At 41.7% G+C, this 22,647-nt stretch overlaps 1 protein-coding gene and 1 long non-coding RNA gene across 2 annotated transcripts; one reads left to right on the forward strand and one right to left on the reverse strand.

Moving 5' to 3' along the window:
- Positions 1 to 362: 362 nt before the first annotated feature.
- NINJ1 (ninjurin 1) lies at positions 363 to 16,403 on the reverse strand. The gene is made up of 4 exons (XM_058845219.1): positions 16,184 to 16,403; positions 9,038 to 9,272; positions 3,774 to 3,935; positions 363 to 1,966 (listed from the first exon to the last, which is right to left on the reverse strand). Exons 1-3 carry the CDS (start codon positions 16,250 to 16,252, stop codon positions 3,781 to 3,783), a joined length of 459 nt encoding a protein of 152 aa, XP_058701202.1. The 5' UTR covers positions 16,253 to 16,403; the 3' UTR covers positions 363 to 1,966; positions 3,774 to 3,780.
- Positions 16,404 to 16,503: 100 nt separating this feature from the next.
- On the forward strand, positions 16,504 to 21,488 carry LOC131582263 (uncharacterized). Its single transcript, XR_009278301.1, has 3 exons — positions 16,504 to 16,634; positions 17,106 to 17,223; positions 20,683 to 21,488. It is a non-coding gene; the product is annotated as an uncharacterized LOC131582263 (long non-coding RNA).
- Positions 21,489 to 22,647: the final 1,159 nt, after the last annotated feature.

A 22,647-nucleotide genomic window follows, 5' to 3' on the forward strand; every position in this document is an offset into this window, starting at 1 on the left:
TAAATTATTTATACTTGAAATCAACTCGCAGATGCTTCTGTCTCCTAAAAAATACATGAACTCTGAAGGCTTCAGAGACTTAAAATACAGATTTCATGTCTGAGAATGTTTTGCAAATCTTACTTAATCACAATAAAAACATGGGAAGCGGCATCAGAAGTGTGACAGCCATGAGTGGGCATGAAGAGTCCTACAGCAGTTGGTGGTTTGTAAAAAATAAATACAGGAAGTTGTCCTGCGTGCCTCATTCAGAATTTGTTCTGAGCTATGTTTAAATTAGTACAGCACACACAGTTAAACCACTGCCTGCTGGATACTGGTTAAATACATGTTACAGTGGAAATGAAGCAACAAAAGACAAATTAGAAAATAAAAAAGAATGTCTATTCCATTATTAATCACACAAGTTTGATTTTTTCCTGTTACTAATCCATACAGAACATACACATGAAAGTCTGGTACATCAATGGGCTTTGAGACATAACCAAAGAGAAAGATCAGTAATAAAAACTGTAAATGAGATGAGACATATGAAGTCAAACTTCTAATCTTATGTATGAGGGAGCATTGGAAAATTGATACTAAGAACATTGATTAATACAAATCTGCATCTACATATAAGTGCAACCTAGAAAACTCAGATTTTTCTGATTGCAGGTATGATACTTTGGAAATAAAATGACTGAAATGTTTTTGTTTAAGAAATAATAACCTACACCATCACTGGGAATAGTGTATTTAGAAAAAGTGTTAAGTCCCTGAGCCAGCAGGTAAGGGCCTAGAGGGTATTTATATATATATATATATATATTTAAAAATAAAAATTTAAAAAGTTGTTTTGCTTTTAGACATAATCTCATAAAAGTAAAAAAAACGCAACAATCAATGATGGGAAGAGAGAGAGGAAACTAGAGAGAAAAACTCAGTTCATTTTGCCATTAGAACTGCTGCTGACAGGCACTTGGTACCAGTTTAGCAGGTAAAGTCCACCCTGGATCCCCCAGTTTACCAGCTGAGCCTAGAAAAGGTGGCACTTTCTCCAACTGAGTTTCCAGAAATTTGATATAAGAAAGAACCTTCTACAATGAGGGAGGTGACACAGGGTGCCCAGAGAAGCTGTGGCTGTCCCTGGATCCCTGCAAGTGTCCAGGCTGGACAGGGCTTGGAGCAACCTGGGAAGTGGAAGATGTCCCTGCCCATGGCAGGGGTGGAACGAGATGACCTTTAAAGGTCCCTTGAAACCAAACCACTCCACGACTCAAATAAAAACATATAATGCACAGAATAGCAGTTCATGGTACAAAACCATTAACAATTAGGTTATTGTTATAACCTAATGAAGGACATGGGAATTTTAAGTGTGTCCAGAAGAAACAATACAAATGATTACCTGTGAAAGAAAAAAGAATGCTGTTTGTTTCTGTTTGTCTCATCTTTGCTTTAGCTAGAGTGGAAGAAAAGAAAAACAAGGCACAGCTACCTTTACACGCTGCAAAGGAAGAGCCCTGCTGGGCTACACAGCACATGGGCTTGCTGGCAAGCTGTGAAATAAAGGACAATGTGACCACACCAGAATCAAAGGCCTGACATTTCCTACCATGGTGGAAATGACAAATTGCCACAAAAACCAAAGCCATGTAAAAAGGAAAGTCTTGTGAATTGCTACAAGATGGTATTTCCTTGTTCTATGTGTTTATGTAGCTTCTCCGAAAAAAAATTAAGTTTCTTCAGAAATTGAAATGCCAGTATTCCAGAAAAACAGCGTCCTTGGGGCAAAATCAACCTTTTCTTAGGTGCCCAGCCATTTAAATATTAACACATGGGAAAATTTCAGGTATGCAAGTGTGGCTGAAGCTTGAGAAAGCTGCTTGGTGTGTCCAGCTTCTTCAAATCATTTTTCCTTCCCACTGTGACCAGTGTAGCTGGTTCAAGTGCAAATGGCATCTACAGTGGATGCTCCAGGTCTCTGAAACACAAAGATACTGCTATTTTAGTGATACAGGAACTGACACATTTGCTTTAAAGGGGGAATTAAATTTTCTGTGGAAAAGGGTGCATAATAGTAAAGGTGAAGTCAGAAAATGGTGGCAACCCACTTCTCTCAGGGTTTTGAGGAGACTTGTGGCAACAGACTAAAACCCACTTATTCTTCAATCTACATTTAGATGACCAGATGTTTTTAGCAAGGGCAATGGGTACAAATGAGCAAACAACAGCTGTAATGTTCTAAAGCAATACAGAACTTTCACATTTAACAAGTTTGCAGCAAAAAATAGGACACCACATTTGGCTGTTTAATTAGGAAACTGAATGTGTGAGAGCATGGAGGCAGGAGCCCACAGCTGCTGGTTCTGTTCTGAGCTTCCCTATGCCTATTTCAGATCCTTGCCTCTGCCCCTGTCCCTGGTATTGTGTATGTTTCCTCCTGTGAAGGCAGCTAAAATTCCAGTAATCCTTCAAGCAGCTCTTTTGGCTTTGCCAGTGTAATTTTGGGGTTAGTTCTTCAGTATTGCTTTAACATGTACTGCTGAAGTCAACTTCCTACCTGTATTTCTGATAATACCTCAGATAACCTATGTGCTCTTTGCTGCTAAAATTCAATATTTATTAGTCTGTTTGTAGTGACTATAGCCAGAAAATATAATAAAACTATCTTGTTTCACTGCCTGTGAATTTCACAGGTTTTGGTTAAAGCAGAAAATTCCACCCACACCCTGAGATAAATTAATGTAGTTCTTCATCTTCCTAGTAATTTTCTGCACTGGTTTCCTCCCATACTGTTTCGACTGATGATAAATTTTGGTTTGATTCCCATTCTTGTTGCACCACTCATCTACAGATTAATGCTTTAAAGGCCTTGTATCTTCTTTTTCATGGAGAAAGGGTTTCCTGTAGAAGTTTGCACAAAGCAGTAATGTTACATGCATGGGCTGAGTGCACCACAGGCTGTCAGCTCAGTCATTGCCTCTTCAGCAGGTCTCTGACCCTGGGCTGAGACCCACAAGACCAAGAGCCAGAGCAATGTTGGCACACACAGACTTAGCAGTGCTATTTTAAAGGCAGATGTTGACCATGGTGCCTCTTGTGTTACAAGCCTACAATTTAGGTTTATCTCCTCCCAAACTGCTCATCATAGCTATGATGCTGGGAAGACACCCAGTTTGATCCCCACAATTCCTTTATTTGTTCTTCTGTGTAAGTAAAGAGCAAAGTTGAAAGTGCAGGTAGAGCAACAACATTGTCCTAAATAACCACTTGTGAAGTGACAGCACTCATCTTTGTGGGCTGAGTCTCCCCCAGAGCAAAGCCCTGTCCCATGGAGGACAGAGGAGCCGACACAGGAACTGAGGCTCCAGCATGTGCAGTGTTACATACCAGATTTAACAGCCTTAGCTACTTGGAAACAGATTGTCTTCAGTGTTAAATAACAGACTGGATGCAAACTTTCCTTAAAAAAAGGAGAGGCATTTGGAGAAAACAGAACAACATGATTTCCCTTATTGTCTCAGTCAGCAGTAAGGAAAAGGAGTGGCTAGGCCAGGACAACCCTTACACTTCCTATGGGTGACACATGTGCTGCCATCAACTTTTGAACTCCACATTCACAAACACACTGTAATAACTTACCCAGCAGCTTCTGCTTTTGCACTAATGGGAAATGAACTCAGGTATTTGCAAGAACTTGCAGAGTACAGATCAGCCTGTGGCTGTTTCTGAAGTGCATCCCTGGGTGCCATGCCCCAATACCTCATGCTGCAGGAGACCACACTCACCTGGTCCTTACTGTCTTGATGCTGACTCTGCAACTGGTTTCTGTACTCCAAAGGCAGTGATAAAAATATTCACAACTACTATAATGAATACTAGTCCAGTTGCAAGGTTGTTGAGGAAATTCAGCTTTCCATGTTTTGCAGGGTTGTTAAGGTCGTATTTTACTTCAAAGAGAAAGGAGAAAAAAAAATGTTTAATGATATGTGTATTTCAAAATCCAGAATAAAAGGTTTCATGCTGATGTAGTTAAAGAATTTATCTTATGCTAAGCTATTTGGATAAGTCATATTTAAAAGGGAAGTCAGATTCTGCAGTGTCAGTGAAAGTGCTAAGGGGAAGGTCTGTAACCACAAGGAGCCTATTAGCTTTCAGTAATTAGCATCTAATCTCTGTGGAGACACGTGGGAAGTAATGAATACACTACCATCCCTAGAAATCTTTTGAGTTCTTGATGTTTTGAAGCCTACCTGTGCTGCAGACTTTCAGCATTTAAATGTCTTTAAAGTCTTGAATACATGACTGAAACTTGATGAAACTTCATGATGACCTTGATGAAGCTTCATGAAACTTGAAGCCCTGAGAGGATGAAGTTAAATATCCTAGCTAAAATGCTGCAGATCTCATTACCAGTGCTGGATTTTTTTCTGGTACATGGATATTACTGGTACCCTTCCCCAGCCTGTACTCCTCATACTCCCTGCTTTTTCCCTGATTCTGTTTTAAGAAAGCAAGGGCACTGCATCTGTTAAAAAGAGGGAGCTGTCAGAGCAGTGTAGCTGCACTCCTTTCTACAGAGACCATCCACTGTGTAAACATTTTCCTTTGCTTCTTGCAGCTGCTTTTTGGTTGAACTGCTAAAGGGAGGAGTGAGGGAGGCTCACACAAGGGAGATAGCATTAATATAGCGAAAGCTTTGATTCCAGGCTTATGATAGCATACAAATTAGTTACATTGGGCTGGTAATAGGTTTGGTTGAAGACAGTGAGAAGTCTAGGACACTTGCCTGGCATCATAGAATCATTAAGGCTGGAAAAGACCTCCAAGATCACCAGGACCAACACTGACCAAACACCCACTGAAACACCATGTGAAAACCTGAGTTTCCTGTCTGTGTTCTCTGGCAGTAAGGGCCCTGGAGCTCAGACCATTGGCTGCATTCTTTTGATGCTGGTGGACCGAGTGCTGATGAATTCTGGAACATGTTTTGACAATGGGTATTGTCTATTAAGACAATATGACTCCAAGTTCTCAAGAGCACAGATCACTGGAGCATGTGTCTGCATGTGCACAACACGTGAGAAAAAGTTTATACAAGTTTTTACTGTAAAACATAAAACCTAGAGCTCCTTCTGATAGGCACATACAAAGACATAACAGCTAATGACTCTACCACACAAAATAAATCTTGTTATCTGCTTGTACCATCATCATCCTGTTCCATACTGCAGAAGTGAACCACTGAACCAATAGCCTTTGTTGTTGAAGCAGTTGAGTGGTCACAAACACACTTGTGACACTGAAGTGCAAACAGCCAGGTTCACCTGGGGTCCCTAATAACACAGTTTTGGTTTCAAGGAATTCTGGGTGCCTGTTCAAGTCGTGTTTGCTAAAGCAGTGTAGTCAAACATCACAGGCCAGGCAAAGCAGTGAAGAACAGTGTGGGGAAACTGCCCTGAGAAGCTACTGCACACCTGTGCAGACATGAAATAATTTAAATTTGGTAGCACTTCAACCAAGTTAATACATCTGTAAATCATCTGGAGGCATGTGGATGCTCACACCTCAATAGAACCTGGAAGGACTCTGGTACCACCATGTGAATGTAGAATAAATGAAATGGAATCAGTAGTTTTGAAACATGGAATAAGAGCATTTGAGACAGTTGGAATAAAATGGAAAGGCAATAATGGCCTGACCTGTTATATGAGTTAAAAGCAACCATGCTGAAAGGCAAACTGACACTTTCAGAGCTGTCCCTTTGTCCAAAGGAGGGTCAGAGAAGACAAGTAATACTTGTCAGTTTAGGAAGAGCTCTAAATATTGAAGTAGAATTGCAGTAATCCTGTCTTTGTAATTACTGCACTTAAGATGAGGGTGTATGTGAAAAATGTTCTTAAGAACAGTTATTCTTTCAGTATTTTATTATAGTAGATTACTATGATTTCATGCCACTGAAACTATTTCAAGACTTTCTTTGCTTTTCTTCCAAAAAGTTAAGGTCACCAAATCACTTCCAAGGACAAGTTTGCTGAACATTACTCACATTGTTTTCATGAAAGGCTCATTAGGAAGAAAAAGCTTTTAATACCTACTAGAATCTGCAAGAACTGGTAGCTCCCAGGATAAAACCCTGACTCAAGGAAAGAAACTGGATGGTGGCACAGACTTCTGCTTGGTCTTGTGAGAGCTTAAAGAGACAGAATTTCATGGCTGGACAGAAGCAAACTATAGACGTATGGACAGAAGCCAAAACTATAAAATATACATTGTGAAAAGCAAGTTCTTGGTCTGATGCCTGTATCTTCATACCTCCATCTCTTATCTCCTGTCTTCTTTCTGTCCTTGACTTCAGCAGGACAACACTGCTCCAAGAGTGCATCACCATAAGCCAAGGGCTCTGTCACCCTCAATGTGACAAAGATAAAATTGAGGGCAATTTAAACCATTTCAGCAGTGCCTTGCAGAAACAAGCATTAAAAAGCAGTATCTCAGAATATACTGAGAAATTATTGCCCAACAGAAAGACAGGGAGCTTGTTTACAGCCTCAAAGTCTGCTCAAACAATCAGGGAGATGCCTTCAACTGAGGAACATAAAAGTATTTTGCAGATTTTTCCATTACTCGCTTTCCACACCTCCCAGCATCAACAGGTTGTTTTTTTTCCAGTCCCCTTCTGGAATCTCCTCTGAGCCAAGACCTGGATTCAGCTCTTGCACCAACTCTAACAAATGCAGAGACAGCTGAATTCTGTCTCTTTTGTAAGAAAGAAAAAAGCCACATCAACTGTGAATATTACAGGCCATGTGTATCCTGGCTCCTTAGGAACTTTCTCCTTGAACGAACATTGTTTTTTCAGCTTGATAACAGAGCAGAACACTGAAAGATTGACAGGGATGCCAAAGGTGGCATCCATAACTCAATAAATGCCATGTGTGAACTCTGCCTTTTCATTTACATTAGGCCCAAGGCCAGTTATCTAGCTCCCACTAAGGTAAAGGGTATGATTTGAAAAATGTTATGAAAATAAATGATCCCATATCACTAGCAGAAATGATCCACAGCTGTTTCCTACCAGTGGTGGTGTCATTTATTCGTGGTGGGCAATGGCAGATGCAGTTTGATTGCAACACAGCCAAGCTAAAGACAACATGCCACACCAACATGACGATGGACATTTTAACTTTTACTTCCCCTTCAGAGTTCCACATTCACAATATTTTCTTCTATCACTGATATGGAAGAAATACATTTCAGTCATAAGATTAAGTAACAGGTCTTGCCAAAAACATTATTATGAAACAGGATAGACGGCATTATCTTATCTGGCCTACTGGTGTTTCTTTAAAAATATTTCATAATTTTGCTTCCTCAGGCTTTCTTGGGAAAAAAAAATATTCATAGTATGGGCAAATGAGTAGGAGGAAGTTTATAAAAATTGAAGATTTCACATAAAGTTGCCCTTCCTCCCTCTGTTGGGGTATTTCTATGGTTTCAAGAGAAAATCTGTATTTTTGGATATTAGGAAAAAATTCTTCACTGTGTTGATTTTGCATTGGTTGACATTTAGTGAGGAGAGAAGCCACCCACAGAAATCATTTTCCTGAGAGAAGCTGCTAAGAGCTTCCTCAGTGCCTAGAAAATACCAATAACTGGCCAGCTCTGACAATTGACAACCTATCAAACCATTTAGAAGTGGGTCCACCTCTGTGAATTTATTTTAAAGACAGGCAAGGCCAGGAAAGCTGTCTCTTGTTTCTGCAGGACCAGACAAGATATGAACCCTTTCACTACACAGATGAGACCTTGATCCTCTCTCCAGGGACAGAAAAGGACAGAACGATGAGACGTAGAAAGACAAGATGAAGACACCAAGGTCAGTGAAGAAGGAGTCAAGTCCCAAATGGAAGGAGAATGAGAAGATGCCCTAGTAATGGGGCTGAAAGTTGTTTTGGCAAGGCCATGGAGATGGACGATGATGTACTAAAATACCCCCTTTAATTCATGAGAAAGTATGGGGGGATGGAGTGTTCAAACTGTAGACTTCAGCAGAGGCATCCAAAATTAAGCAAAGCAGATGTTGAAGGAGCTGTGATCCCATGAGAAGCTTGAACAGAGAGAGATGAGAGTGATGAAGACCCTTTGCCCCCAGGGAGAGAAGAAGACCTCTGTTCCCAGAGATGAAGAAGGTCATAGAGACAGATGAGGAGAGCCTTTGCCTTTGAACAGGTATTATGGGGTATTATTAAAATAATACCCCGTAAGTTACATGGCCCATTAACCCAGCTGTGAGAAGGCTGTGAAAATGGGAGGAGATTCACAATTGCAGATTTTTCCTAGGCAGCTGCTATTCATAGAAATGAAAAGCCATGAGAGAACTGTTTCTTGTGGAGAAGTCTCCATGGCATGGAGAGAGAAAACTCCTCTCCCTGTAAGAACTGATGAAAGACTACTGTAGAAGTAGTAACTAATTTTAAATCCCAGGTTTCTTCTCTACGCTTTCAGTTGGGAAAGAAGTTGGGCAGGGGAAGGTCTGAAGGTTTTATTCTGTTTCTTATTATTCTTTTAGTTCTGTTAATAAGCTTTTCTTCATACCTTTTAAGTTTTAAGCCTGTTTTGCCCTTCTCCTAATCCATATCTCACAGCAAGAAATAAGTAAGTGCACTGGTGATTTTAGCCAGCACTAAAGCCACCATAATATTCGGTGCATTGGCCAGGAAACTCAAACTGGAGAATCTAAACCACTACAGTTGTCAAGCACTGGAACAGGCTGCCCAGGGAAGTGGTTGAGTCATCACCCCTGGAGATATTTAAAAGATGTGCAATTGTGATGTTTATGTACATGGCTTAGAACTGAACCTGTGCTGGGTTAACTTTTAGACTAGATGATCTTAGAGGTCATTTCCAACCTAAATGATTATATGATTCTAACCTGAATCAGTTCTGAGGCAAAGTCTTTTTAAAAGCAAAGGGTGTGTTTATTTACCATCTTACAGACTCTGTCCTATAAGAAAAATACAAGTCAGTGAATCTTACTGCTGCTACCTACCAAGGAATATCAGGAGCACTCCCACCATAACTTGCAGGGTGAGCGAGAGGCTGATGAGAATGATCAGTGGGATGTAGAAGGAGAAGGAGGGTCCTTGCTCCATGACAGCTTTGAGCTGGGAGGCGTTGGCCATCAGCAGGGCGATGTCCAGCATGCTCTCAGCTGCACTCTTCTTGTTGGCATAGTGGTTGATGTTGATGGGTCTGTTCCTTTGGAACCACTGCCACGTTCTGCGCTGGAGCCAGCAGAGGAAAATGGTTATTCACATCTCTTAATTGAGTGAGACATCACTTGGCCCATCCAATGATTCCTGTGATCATACAGGCAGAGCCACAGCAGCACTGAGATTTTCTGTGCCGCTTTCCACTGTTACCCCTGTCCTCCAGAAGGAGAGCAGAAAACAGTGCCTGCCTCTACTGCCCTTTGGCACTTTTTCCAGCTTGCCCTGTAGGATCAGTTTAAACAGTCAGCATGCTTCTACCCTGGGAAAAGGAGAGACTGGAAAGGGTGAAAAGTTTGCACTGAGAAAATGTTGGGAGGAAAAAACCACTGTAACACAATCCAGCAAACAACAGGTTGTTGTGATTAATTTACTCCTGAAGGCACACTTAAAAATACAGATACTTATAAAATTCACTTTCTCTCATCACACATACAGAAAGTTCCTTCATTACTCGTGAGTCTTATTTTAAGGACTGATGTGAAGTCACTGTGTGAGCTCTGCTTACTCTCCTTTCCTTGCTTCTCCTTCCTCTGACATGCCACTGTCCAGGGCCATCCATATACCCATACAGAGATGTTTACACCTAACTATCAAATGATCTTTTGTTGCCAAGAATCTTTTTTCCTCCATTTTCACATCAGCTGATTTTGGTTTGGGGTTGTTTTTTGTTTGTTTGGTTTTTTTTAATTGCTCTGCAAACAGGAAAATTAAAAACCATCTGCAGGGCAAACCTAGGGCTAGTTAATCCAATGGGATGAATATATGAGTGTTTCCTGATGATGATCCATGTGACCTGACTTGGAATTTGACTGCTTGTCTCCCAGAGGTGCCTATTTCTCCATGGATTAGATGCAGCTTAGGGTAACTAGCTCAGACTTAGCTGCCCAACTCCATGACAAAGGAAGTCGTGGTTGTATCCTCAGGAGGCTCTGAACAGCTTAGGAATTTCATTTCTGCTGCTCTCACTTCTAGATTTCAAAAATAATAGACAAATACATGAAAAGTAAGCTTATTCTAGCTGATTTCTTTAAATCTACTTCTAGATACTTTTTTACTGCCCAAATGTGTTCCTGCTTGCCAGAAAATCCTGTGGAAGAAGTCTTGCTTTGCAGGTTAGTTCAAATGCAGAAGACACACTCTAATTACTCTCCTCAGCAGCACTAAACATGATCAATTCCCAAGCCACTTGCCACAGTCCAGACCTAAAAGCCTCCTTTTAATTAGGGTAGATATTCATGTATGTATTGCCAATTTTTCCAGGGCATTTAAACACCAAACTTGACCTATTTTCACCAGACATCTTGTCATCCATCACAAGCCTAAATATTTGACTAAGTGCAATTTGTCATAGGGCAGCAGCAAATATCAGAGCTTTTTCTCAGCCAGTGATCTTGCCTTCACCAGGAAAAATGATCTGTAATCATTAAAACCCCAAAAACAGTCACTTGCTGTCTCCTGACTGATGCTGGAAAACCATAAAACAAAAAAAAAAAAACCAAACAAAAAAGCAAATTAGCCTTGTTTTTTGGGAGCAAGCTGAAGACCACTGCCAGAGGTATTGAAGCTGATGCAGTCAGTACTACATGGGTACTTTTTAAGATCAGACCATGTGTTACACTGCAATATATAGAGTGCAATGAAAGAAGAGGTGTTGCCTTAACCTCAGGAGAGTGACAACCTGTACAACAGAAATTATAGCAGAACTTGGTTATGTGGCTTTATGGCTTCAGGGAGATTCCAGGCATGCAGCAACGTGTGCAGCCCACAGCACCAAACACTTACTGTGCTGTGATCACCCACAGGGCATGGAGAGGGCCAGGGCAATGTTTGCAGATTTTCTAGAATGCAGGTAAAGGAAGGCTTTTCCTGCAGGTGTCACTTGGCAAAAGAGCAGTATGCATTGCATGTGACCTGCTTCAGCCTCAGTGCAACCAAAACACCTCCTCACACACATTCAACATTCAAATTTCTTGGTAAAGACCAGCTAAGCCCTTGGTTCGTGTCTCCAGAGGAGTCTGAGCAAAGCCAGCACGTGTGTTCACACGTGTGTAAGAGCCAGGTGCAGCTGGGACTGCATTCCCTGCAGTGTTCCCTGCCTGCCTTCAGGCCCCCAGTGCTGCAAAGCTTCAGCCTCTCAGCAAAACAAGACCTGCCCTGCTGCTCTATGCACAGTTAGACAAAGGAGGGAAGTGAAAAGCCTCTCCCTCTTGCTCCGTCTGTGACGGGAAGAATCCCATGGCAGAGCTGATTTTCACAGTGACATGGTGCTGTCCCCACAGGCAGTACCCCTCTGGGTCTCCTCCCAGAAGCAGGGGCTGTTTGCTTGCCCAGAGTACTGAACTCTGCAAGGATAAAGCTACAATGCCATGTCATAAACTGGCACATTTTTGGTTCTCCAAGACAGAACCTTCACTCTAAGATTGCATGGTACTTGTTCTCAGTCCCCCCGTGTTAGTACAGATGCAGCCCCTGCTTGCTTTGCTCCCCATTTCAAAGGTACACCCAGAAGAACTGAGTCCCTTTGAAATACAGAAAGGATTTATTGGTTACATTTATTAAAAAGCAGATACAAGCGTCTCTGCAGCAAATGTCCTTAGGTGCTGAGTTTCATGAATCACAGCTAAGCCTCACCTGGTGATTCAACAGGAAGGAAACAGCACTGAAAATGGAAATACATGAAAACAATAAATTATCTTTTCTAAATACAAATAAATACTGTAAATTGTTATAGTAAGGATTACAGCAGTTTTCTTTCTATTTGAGGTTAGTTATTAATGCAATTTTATGGGCCAACAACCTTGATTCAAAATAAGAATGGACCAGAATGAACTCTGGGTCTGTGGTGCCATAGAGAAGCTTCCTGAACATCTCGTGCTTAGGAATAAGTGTGAATTATAAAACAATGGAAACTTACCACATAATAATGAAGCTGTGCAGAACTAAAGCTGAGCCATACTGAACTTAGTGAGGCTGCTCTTTACTGTGCTCTGCAATATTCTTCCCAATCAGAACTGTTAAAAAGATGCTAAAAAGCAATTTTGTTTAAGAAGTAATTTACTACGGTTTTGAAGTACTTATCTTTCAGAAAAATATATTTTTCTGGCTAATTTTTCCAGATCTTTCAGGGGAAATTTCATGTTTGAAAAAATTCCAGTTAAATCAAAAAAAGATGGTTCAGACATAAAAGAATAATACAGGACAAAAATAGAACACCATTTCAGAACTTTTCTTTTTTTTTCTAGGATCAAACCTACAGTTACAGGATTGAACTAGCAACTTTACACTAACATTTAATAATTCTCATAGTTGTAGAATTTCTGTCCACATCTCCATCACCTACACACTGAAATTGCAAAGGGCCACTCTGAAGTCAGACTTCCCCTCCATCTCAGAAATCTTGCTGATCTAAAAACAAACAGGTAAAATATTCTACAAAGAAAAAGATATTCTTCCAACAAAAATATTTTAAGCTGTATCAGTCATGTAATGGATGATTACAGAATCAGATGACATGATTACAGAACAGGCTGAGTTGGAAGGGACCCACAGGGATCATCCAGTCCAGCCTCTGCCCAGACCTCCCGACAACCCCACCCTGGGCATCCCTGGCAGCGCTGTCCAAGCTCTCCTGGAGCTCTGGAGCCTCAGGCTGTGCCCATTCCCTGGGGAGCCTGGGCAGTGCCAGCACCTCTGGGGTTAGAGCCTTTCCCTGAGATCCACCCCAACCCTCCCTGACACAACTTCAGGCCATTCCCTCAGGTCCTGTCACTGCTCACCACAAAAAGACATTAGTGCCCCTCCTCTGCCCCTCACGAGGAAGTTGTTGAGCCCAGAGTCTCCCCTCAACCTCCTCTTCTCCAGCTGAACAGACCAAGGCTTCCCCTCCAGGCCCTTCACCATCCTCGTGGCCTCCTTATTTCTAATTAATCCTTTGTTCCTCCTCCTCAGAAGACATTCTGTGGTTTTTCCTTCAAAAAAACATTAAATCACTTGCTCAGCTTAGCACTGACTCAAGAGAGAAAAACCCCTACCCCTGGCTCTGGAATGAATCATCAGTTTCATTTCCCATGGAAATTCCATTTTGAAGAGAAGGGGAGATGTTCACCCAAGTACCAACCCAGTGTAGCAATAACTAGCTCATGAAAACTCTGCAATAACATCTTGACATGCTGTGGTTCAGGCAAATACAAAAAAAAAAAAAGAAAGGAAAAAAAGGGAAAAACTCAGCATGCTTTTGTACTTCACAGACATCATGATTTTCTAGCAGCTTCAAAACCTTAAGGAGAATCTTAAACTTCTGCTTAAGAATCACTTTTTTACAAACAGTAAATGCAAGTATGACTACATCAAGAAAAAAACTGGTAATCATGTTGAACTCCTGAGAGCTAAAGAAGTTAATATTAAAAAAGGGAAAAGTACAGCCTGCTGAGGGCCAAGCACTGTTTTCCTAAAGCTGTACTGGTTCCAGGATCCAGTTAGAATATTTCTACTCATGAAATTACCAAATAATGTAAATAACTAGCACACCTCATGGCTAACTTTGTGAAACGAAGGAGTAACGTAAACTTGTTCACACAGATATTAAAGTTTGCTCCTGTATAATTTTTTCTGCCTTACTATTCTTTCCAGTCATTTAGTCTTACAATAGTATTTCTCACAACTGGGCTGTGGACTGCCTATTTTGTGTGGTTAACACACAGTTTACTCTAGCTACTTAAAAAACATGCAAGCAAAAACTTATCACCAATAGTATCAATATTTGAAGTATACTGAATACTCCAAATTCAGTTTGATATGAGTAATGAGAACATACCATTTCAGGCTATATGCAGCAAATTTCAAGTTCGTACAGGCTGGTTACTTCCAGTATGATGCCAAGAAACCGCCATGTTTGAAATTACTTTTATGCTCCAAATTACTTCTGAATATACAGACTTCAACACATTTTTAGGAATAACATGATTAAAGCTGTTTATTTCTACTATCCAATTCTTGTTCAGCTTTTCCATAGATCTTCTTGAACTCCTTCATCCAGCACATCCTGTTATCTTGGAAACACTAAACTAGATTTTTACAACACAGCGGATGGAAAGTGTTTCAATATGGACCATGAACAAGGAAAGCAGCTAGATGGATGGAAAAACAGTTACAATCTGTATTTGTGTGAACAGATCCTTTGAAGAAGAGATGAGATACTTTCTCCGGATGCAATTATACACATTAGTCAGTGAGGTGTGCCACGCCAGCCCAAGCCTAGAAGCAAGGAATTTTTTGCTTCTAAAAACCTGGCAGCTGCTAAAAAATGTATTCAAATGAATGTTGGAGTAAAAATAAACCACATCAAACCAGTTTGTGACCACTTGTTCAGAACTACCAAAAGCTTAACTGGTCTTTTTAAAATTTGTACGCTTTGATTGCTTTGAAGGTAACAACTACACCTGCATTTCATGTCAGCTCTTCTGTATGAGAAGGCAGTTTTGAGAAGAGCACAGATGCTGGGAGAGGCAGGAAGGAAACCAGGGTAGCCCATGTTCTGATGCCTGTGAGCATTCCTCAAAGCAGACACACTTTTGACTCCAATACAGAAGATTCAGGCAGCTGCAGATGGTCTCCCCAGGTTTAGGTGCCTGCTGAGCTGGGGTGCTGTTTGTGTGACTTGTGAACATTGGCAGATTTTTAAAGGTACCTTCTATTCAGAGATGGGCTTTTGAAAAATCTGTCCCTGTATGTTTTACCTTGCATATACTTTGTGTTTGTGTGAGAAAATTTAAAAAGTGTTTATGAAGTTCACTGAAGTGTCACTGTGTACATTTAAAACAATGGAATAACATGTCTCACTGCTTATTCTTTACATGGCACTCACTGAGAACTTGAGTTTTGATGGGAAAGATGTAACAAAAGGAGAGCTGCTTGCAAGTGAAGATGAAGTAAAACAGGAAAGTTGCTGAAAAATTCTTGGAGCAGACCACATGGGGAAAAAACCCCCCATCAAGAGCACTTGTGATGCAATCACACAGATATGTCGAAAATGAGAGAACTGCTGAGAAGTCAGAGGTTTAGAGGAAACCACTCTAGACCACCACTTTGACCTGCATATCCCAGCCTTGATTCACTTCAGGCAGGATTTCCAGGATTTACTAAAGATAGTTTTTTATTTTTCTCAGTTTGATATTCATGACTCCAAGGGTTTGTCAGGGAGGGAGGGATGGAGAAAGGACAGATGTGCTACACAATCAGTCCAGTCTGTCTGTAACCAGAATGTTTTACCAGTGACACAGAAGAGGGTTTAGTACAGCAGTTTCTCTGTGGCAAGGACTTGGGCTGGAGTAAGAGCTGCCTTTTGAGTTTAGTCCTTTCCGAAACAAGATAAAGGACACTCTTCTACCAGTCTGCTTTTTTCAGATAAGTGGCATGTTCTACAAACATCCTTTATACTTAAACATAATACCAGATGAATACTTCCCACTGAGGATGTCCAGTCATACTTTGACTACACGGAGTAGGAAAAGGCTGGGTATTCTTGGTTTTATTTAGATTACTGCATGGAAAATAACCATTCAAGCACTACCACTTCAGTAATTCCCCCTAGTTTTGTAATTGTTTGTTCTGGGTGGATGCAGAGCCCCGCAGGTGGAGAGGAGGGCCGTGCTGGCAGGTGCAGGAGCCGGGAGCTGCCGGGGATGCTCTGCCCGGCCACACGGTCCCGCCGGCGGCCTCCCCGCACAGAACGGCGCGGAACGCGTGCAAGGCAGGTAAAAACCCAGCAATAACCGAGCAGCACCGACCACCGGCACACCCCGCGGAGCGCCCGCCCCGCCCGGCCCCGGGATGGACGCGACGGGCCGGACACAGCCCCGGGAGGGACGCGGGTGCCGGGACCCCCCGCCCCGCCCCGCCGGGCCCGGCCCTGCCCCGGCCCTCACCCGCTCCTCCGCCGCCTCCGCGCCCTCCGCCGTCCCGTTCAGCTCGTGGGTCTCGCTGCCGGAGTCCATGGCGCCTGCCCGGGTCCCCGCTGTCCCGCCCAGGGCCGGGGGGAAGTTTCCCCGCGGAGCAGCGGCTCCCGGAGCCAGCCCGGCCTGCCCTCACCGCGCCCCGGGGCCGCTCCACCACCAGGACAGCCTTCCCCCGCTCCTCCCCGCCTCCTTCCCCGCCTTTTCCCTCCTCCTTCCCCTCCTCCTTCCCCTCCTCCTCTCCCCGTCTCCCGCTCCCGCTGCTGGCCGGGCTTTGGTGCAGGCCGGGGCCCGGCGGAGCTCGGTGCTCTCCCAGCGCCCCGGGCGGGCGGAGCGGAGCCCTCAGCGGGCCCGGGCCCGGCCGGCCTGCACTGAGCCCCTGTTCCCAGTGCTGGCCAGAGTCACATCGCGTGTTACTGCCTTTGTAGGGAATAATCACACTGTGTGTTACTGCCTTTGTAGGGAATAACCACATTGTGTGTTACTGCCTTTGTAGGGAATAATCACACTGCGTGTTACTGCCTTTGTAGGGAATGATCACATTGTGTGTTACTGCCTTTGTAGGGAATGATCACATTGTGTGTTACTGCCTTTGTAGGGAATGATCACACTGTGTGTTACTGCCTTTGTAGGGAATGATCACATTGTGTGTTACTGCCTATGTAGGGAATAATCACATTGTGTGTTATTCCCTATGTAGGGAACTGGTGATGGATGCAAATGGCTCATTTCAGAAATCTGTCTTGATAAAGCGGAAGACTGGAGTTCGATTGTTCAAAGAGCTCTCTGATCAGTGTTTTTAGGATTTCAGTATCATTATTCTTTTTTTTTCTTTTTTCCTTCTCATCGTCCTATACATTTATTTCTCCCTATGTTTATTTTCCCACCTGTACAGTGACAACGAGCATGTAGAAACCCAATCAACATACAGGTTTGGTGGTGATGGGACATCAGAGGAACACTCAGATGCATAGAAACAACTGCCAGCAAGAGCAGAAATGTAAAAAATAAATGTAAGTAATTGGGTTTTGTATGGCCACATGTAATCTCTTAAAACCTGAACTGCTCATCTGCACCAAAAATGTTCCTGAGTGGTTGCTAGTGCAGTGGGCTAGAAAACGCTGATTTGGATAGATCAATAAAGTTTGTTGTTATAGTCAGTTGAAAATGGAAGAAACAGTGTATCATGACAGCAAAGATGTATGTGTATAAACGACATTTATTCTTAACAAGTCCAAGGCTTCGAAAGGTATATTGCTTTCCTTAATTTTTGGGTTTGTGGTAGCTAAACTCCAGTAATACACTCAGCTAGGCCAGCCTTTACCAGATATATTACCTGTTCATTTAACAGTCATTAAATATGCATGAACCATAATTGTTGCTGCATTTGGATACCAGGACAACCTGGTCAGAACCCCCTCTGGTTGCAAGCATCCAGTGACATTTTCAGAGATACTGCTATATTTTTAATGACACCTTTTTTATCTTCTGTACCTCCTTGCAAATGCATTTTGAGAACTTTGGCTGTTGTAAAGGTTTGATGTGCTCTAGTGAAATTATTCTGCCCTTAGTCCTAGAAATGAGATGTCTGCTCTTTGGACATGACAGTGACAGTGCTGAGTGATTCCTCCTGTGTGCAACTCCCTTTGAGCTGCACAGTTGTGTGCCAAGGACACCTGGGAGTGAGACCTGTTCTTAATGCTGTGGGAAATGGGTGTCATTGCAGTGGAACTGGGAAACAGCTGAATTTGTGTTTGTGAGGTATACGCTCTGAAACAGTAGTTCTCTGTTGAAATTTGCATTTGTCAGTCCAGTACAATTTTTTTTAACAATAAAATTTCCTGTAATCCAGCCTTTGAGTTAGTTTCGTGGGTTGAATCTGAAAAAACAAATTTTTTGCTGCTTAAGGAGAAGACCCTGTGCTCCCTATGTGGAAATGGCCTCAGACTCCAGCTGTGGCCAGAGAGAGGCAGACTGGTGATGTGATCAGGAAGGAAACAAGACAACACTCTGTGGTGGGTGCATCTTGTTTGTGTTATAAATGAAATTACAATTTTACAACTAGGTCTATTGAGTTAACAGCAATTTAATAACAAAAAAAATTTACATAAAAATTTAATACAATTTAGTGAATTGAATACAAGAATGCAGTTTAGTAAAATAATACAATTTAGTGGCTTGAATAGGAATTTGGTATAAAAGGAATACAATTTAGTAAAAGAGTAACATTTCATGAATATATTCAGATATATATATTTATAGATATATATAAAGATATATGTATATGTGAATATAGTTTGCCAGTAATTGAGTATGATTAAAGCATAAGCAAAACTGACTGGAGTTTGGAGAGGGCTTCTCACCCCACCTCACATATGAAACAAAACAATTCAAACTGAACTTACATACTGTATGCTTATAAATATTCATTAATGTTTCCAGTAAGTCTCCTCCTATTTCCGATTCTTAAATTTTACATCACTATTCTTCATGGCACATGCCTCACTTGTTGCTAGGGGGTCCCAGTCTTCTTTTGGTGGTCTTTGGATGAAGGCTTACACTCATCCTCATTTTCCAGGATAACCTTACAGGTTGCAGTGTGCGTACTAAGCGTTGTGTTTTGCAAATAAGCATTATATTCCATTAATTAGTCTTACATTTTATAATTTCAGGCCCTATGCTTAAAGTTGCTCCAACTTTGTCCATCTCAAGGTTGATTTTGTCTTGGCACATTACTTACCTTAAACTGCATCCTGTATCCTGTTTTTAACATGTAACATCTGTAAAGGGATCCATCTGCCTTCTAACACTGATTCCTTTTATTGCTTTATAATAGCAACTTTTTTAATACAATTTAGTTAGCATGAATCACCTCTATTTATTACATTTGTTCGTCAATTACAAAAAGAGAGCCTGAAAGTGTTGTCACAGGAGTCTGAGTCAGGGGTTCTGGTAGGTGTTTGTCAGACCAGATACTGCAGGGGGCACAGACAATCCTTGGGACCACTGTCAGAACAGCCACTGAAATCTGGATGGGAATATTGAAAACAAAAAATACCTCCACTGATCTGCATCTTTGCATCTTAGCTATGAAAGGAATTTCCAGTCTCTATTAGACTCTCAAGCTGTTAGCAATTATTAACCATTTTGTGTTTTTTTTCCCTCCAAATCACTGTGATGGCAATGATTAGGCACAGAATGATCCTAAATGAGGAAACAATTAGAAAGGACAGGACTGCTGTGAAATGCTCCAGAATAACTCGAACTGCAGGGCTGCTTGGCAATCAATGGTTATGTCAGAGTCCTGCAAGTGACCTGAATGTTTTTATTTACTATGAGCTTTCATGAGAAGCCAGTGATCAAGGCAAGGGATAGTGCCCTTCCCTCCTAATCAGTAGGACCTGGAAAGACATTCTGGAACATTTTCCAGACATTCTGGAAAGACGTCAGTGGAAGGTTCCCTGTCCATGGCAGGAGGGCGGTGACAAAATAATCTTTGTGGTTCCTTACAACCCAAAACATTCCATGATTCTGTGATTTAGGTTTTGCCTGCTCAGAAGCAACTGGTATGGGCTTAATGCATGAAGCACATATGGACATTTTCAGCCTCTGTTATTGGGAAGATCAGTTTCAGCAATTATGTTTGTCCATTTTGGATTTAAAATCTAGAAGCCAGTGATTAAATATATTTTTGCTTAAAATGTGCTGCCTTGCTTGGCACACACATGTTTGGAACAGAATTTTTGAGAAAGAGAAGGTTTCCAGCAGGGCTGGCACAAGTGCCAGAAGTTTCCAGCACTTGTGCCAGAAGGAAATTAGTAAGCTCCTACCTAGAAATAAGCATCTATGCAAGTGTTTTAGCATTAAAATTGGGACATCTGGAGTTTGTGAAAATGCTCTGACCCAGGATATACAATTTACCAGAACTCTTTTGGATTAGTTTTTGATGCATTTAGAAGTGTAAGGCAGTGAATTTTCCCTGTAAAGAGCAGGAGGTGCTGCATGCAGTCACACACTGCTGTGCAGTGTGCTGTGTTCACAGCACATCAGCTGTACACTCAGATCAGCTCTCAGCTGCTCTGTTCTGCCTTGCACAAACAGCTGTTCCATAGTTGCAGTTCTGGGTGCTGTTTGGAGCAGCTGACGTGCCTGCAGGGTGTCAGCAAGGCTGGGCCTGGCAGGGCTGATTTCAGGGAGAGGAGGGACCCAAAGGCCCTGGGCTCCTCTGGAAGGGAGGTGGCTGGGAGTGCTCACAGGTGTCTCATCTGAAAGTGAAATACGAATCTGCAGCATGGCCACAAGTCATCTTCTCACAAAGAGAATTGTGCCTGGGCCTGGCCTGGCAGTGTGATGTCTGGCTCCAAACCTCGTGTTCAGAGACAGCTGTGTGATCCCCCAGCCTGGCCCTTTACACAAATTATTGGCATTCCTCCCTGGAGAGTCTGATGATCTGTTCTGTACATATTTTTCAGGTGATGATGACAGTCTGCCTAGTTCACTAATTCTGGAGCACACTTCCTGAGGAGATCTGGCACTCCTGGCTTAAGCTTTGTATTTGTATTTGTGTTTGTGTTAGTATTTGTATTTGTATTTGTATTTGTATTTTTATTTGTATTTGTATTTGTATTTGTAATGCCTGCTTTGGGGTGTGCTTACACTGCTACACATTTCCTGCTTCCACACAATGCTATCTGAGAAACTTGCTACAGCCTTGTACTTAAAATAGGAAAGAAATGTCAGGAGTTTGGATAGAAGAGACTCAATAGGAGGAAATAAAGCTCCTATTTTTATCCTCTTCTAAAAGACATCATAATGTTTATAGTTTCTGGCTGAAATTGTATAGCTTAGTCTATTTCTATATATTAATTTCTTCTTTCAAAAGTCCTAGTAGAATCTCTGTGCCTTTTTTCAACCACAGCATATATATGTGTGTATATTTACACACTTGTGCAATTAGAGGATGTGTTTTTTCTGCAAAATTTGTTATGGAAGTTGTAGAGCTGAGATGAAATGGCATATAAAGTTGTAAATTTGGCATGTTGCGACTGGTCTAAAAGTTCTGCTGGGCTTGAGCATTCTCTTTTATAAAAATGTGATGTGTGTTAATGATTTCTTTTAGCTGGTGATGTGTCTTGCTCATAAAATCACATTCATGTGGGCCTGAAGCTGTGTAACTTAGCTGTTACAAAATACACAAACAAGATGGTGTTTAGGAGGTGGTAATGTTTTTTAGAGGATGTACTGCTATTTCACTTCAGAGGTGCTGAGTCTTCATCTAGGTAAGGAATGAGATCAGGAATCTGTTGCATTTACATTCCCAAACTGTGTTGTCACTGTTTCATTCTAGCCAACTTTCTTACTATCATTAATTTTTTTTTATAGATTTTATTATATCAATTAGGTGGAGAACGATTTAAATATATCTGTGTGCAAACTCTGGGGTTTAATGTTTACTTTTGAAAGGTGAAAGTAAACTTTTTTCATCAAATGTATAGGCAGTGATAGGTCAGAGATGACCCATTTGAAGTAATATATCCCAAACCAAGGAATTCAAAGAAAAATCAAACCTAATGTACTTTTCAGGCTTGTGCAGGGGTGCAGCAGTGATCTGGAAGAGGGAGTGGAAGGAGGTTATCTGTAAACCAGAGTAAAGAATGCACCTGTTTAAAATGCCAGCTCTCAGTACAGGTGTGAATCTGAATTCTGTGTCCCCACATAACTTGTCAGCAACCAGGCAAATAAGAGAAGAACCAAGGCCTAGAGCTACCATTGGCAAAGGGTGATTCAATGAAAAGACTAATCTAGTTAAATGAGAAGGCCTTTGTGTATGGAATTACTCCCAAATGTAGTGCAAAGAACAATGCGTGCTATTGAAATGCATTTGAAAAAAAAGAAAGAAAGAAAAAAAAAAAGAAGAGGAGAGGAAAAAAAGAAGAGGAGAGGAAAAAAAGAAATAAATGAGCTGTTCAAAGGGTTCTTTTGTATCAGACTCATGCTTTCAGGAGGAGTTCCCAGCTTCCAAGATGTACGAGGAGGGGAGGGAGAGATGAAGGAAGAAAAAGAGACAATTTCCCCACAAGGTAGAGCAGCAGCTCCACAAGTGACAGCAGTGCTGAGGTTCCCAAGAGCCCAAACATCTGCCATGAAATGGTCCACAGGGAAGGCATGAAGAAAGCAGCCTTCATTTCCAAGGTGCAGCCCCTCCCCATTTGTTGTGTCTTTGATTAATATTACTATCCTTAAAAAAACAACAAAACCAAAACAAAAACATCCAACCCCCCCCAACAACAACAACAACAAAACCCCACAAAAACAACCCCCAAAAAACCCCAAAAACCCCCCAAAAACCAACCAACCAAGCAAAAGCCCCAAAACAACAAAAACACCACCAAAAAAGCCAGGTGATGTTTGCCAGGTGATGTTTGCCAGCAGTCCCA

The sequence above is a fragment of the Poecile atricapillus genome, chromosome 9 (assembly GCF_030490865.1).
Source record: "Poecile atricapillus isolate bPoeAtr1 chromosome 9, bPoeAtr1.hap1, whole genome shotgun sequence".
NCBI lineage: Eukaryota > Metazoa > Chordata > Aves > Passeriformes > Paridae > Poecile > Poecile atricapillus.

Bases quoted from the DNA above. Each gene is read 5' to 3' on its own strand.
- NINJ1 (XM_058845219.1), bottom strand. From the start codon at position 16,252: ATGGACTCCGGCAGCGAGACCCACGAGCTGAACGGGACGGCGGAGGGC. The intron at 9,273-16,183 runs GTGAGGGCCGGG...TGCTGGCTCCAG, and splicing joins CGGAGGCGGCGGAGGAGCGG to CGCAGAACGTGGCAGTGGTT. The intron at 3,936-9,037 runs GTAGGTAGCAGC...TTCTCTTTGAAG, and splicing joins AGTGCTCCTGATATTCCTTG to TAAAATACGACCTTAACAAC.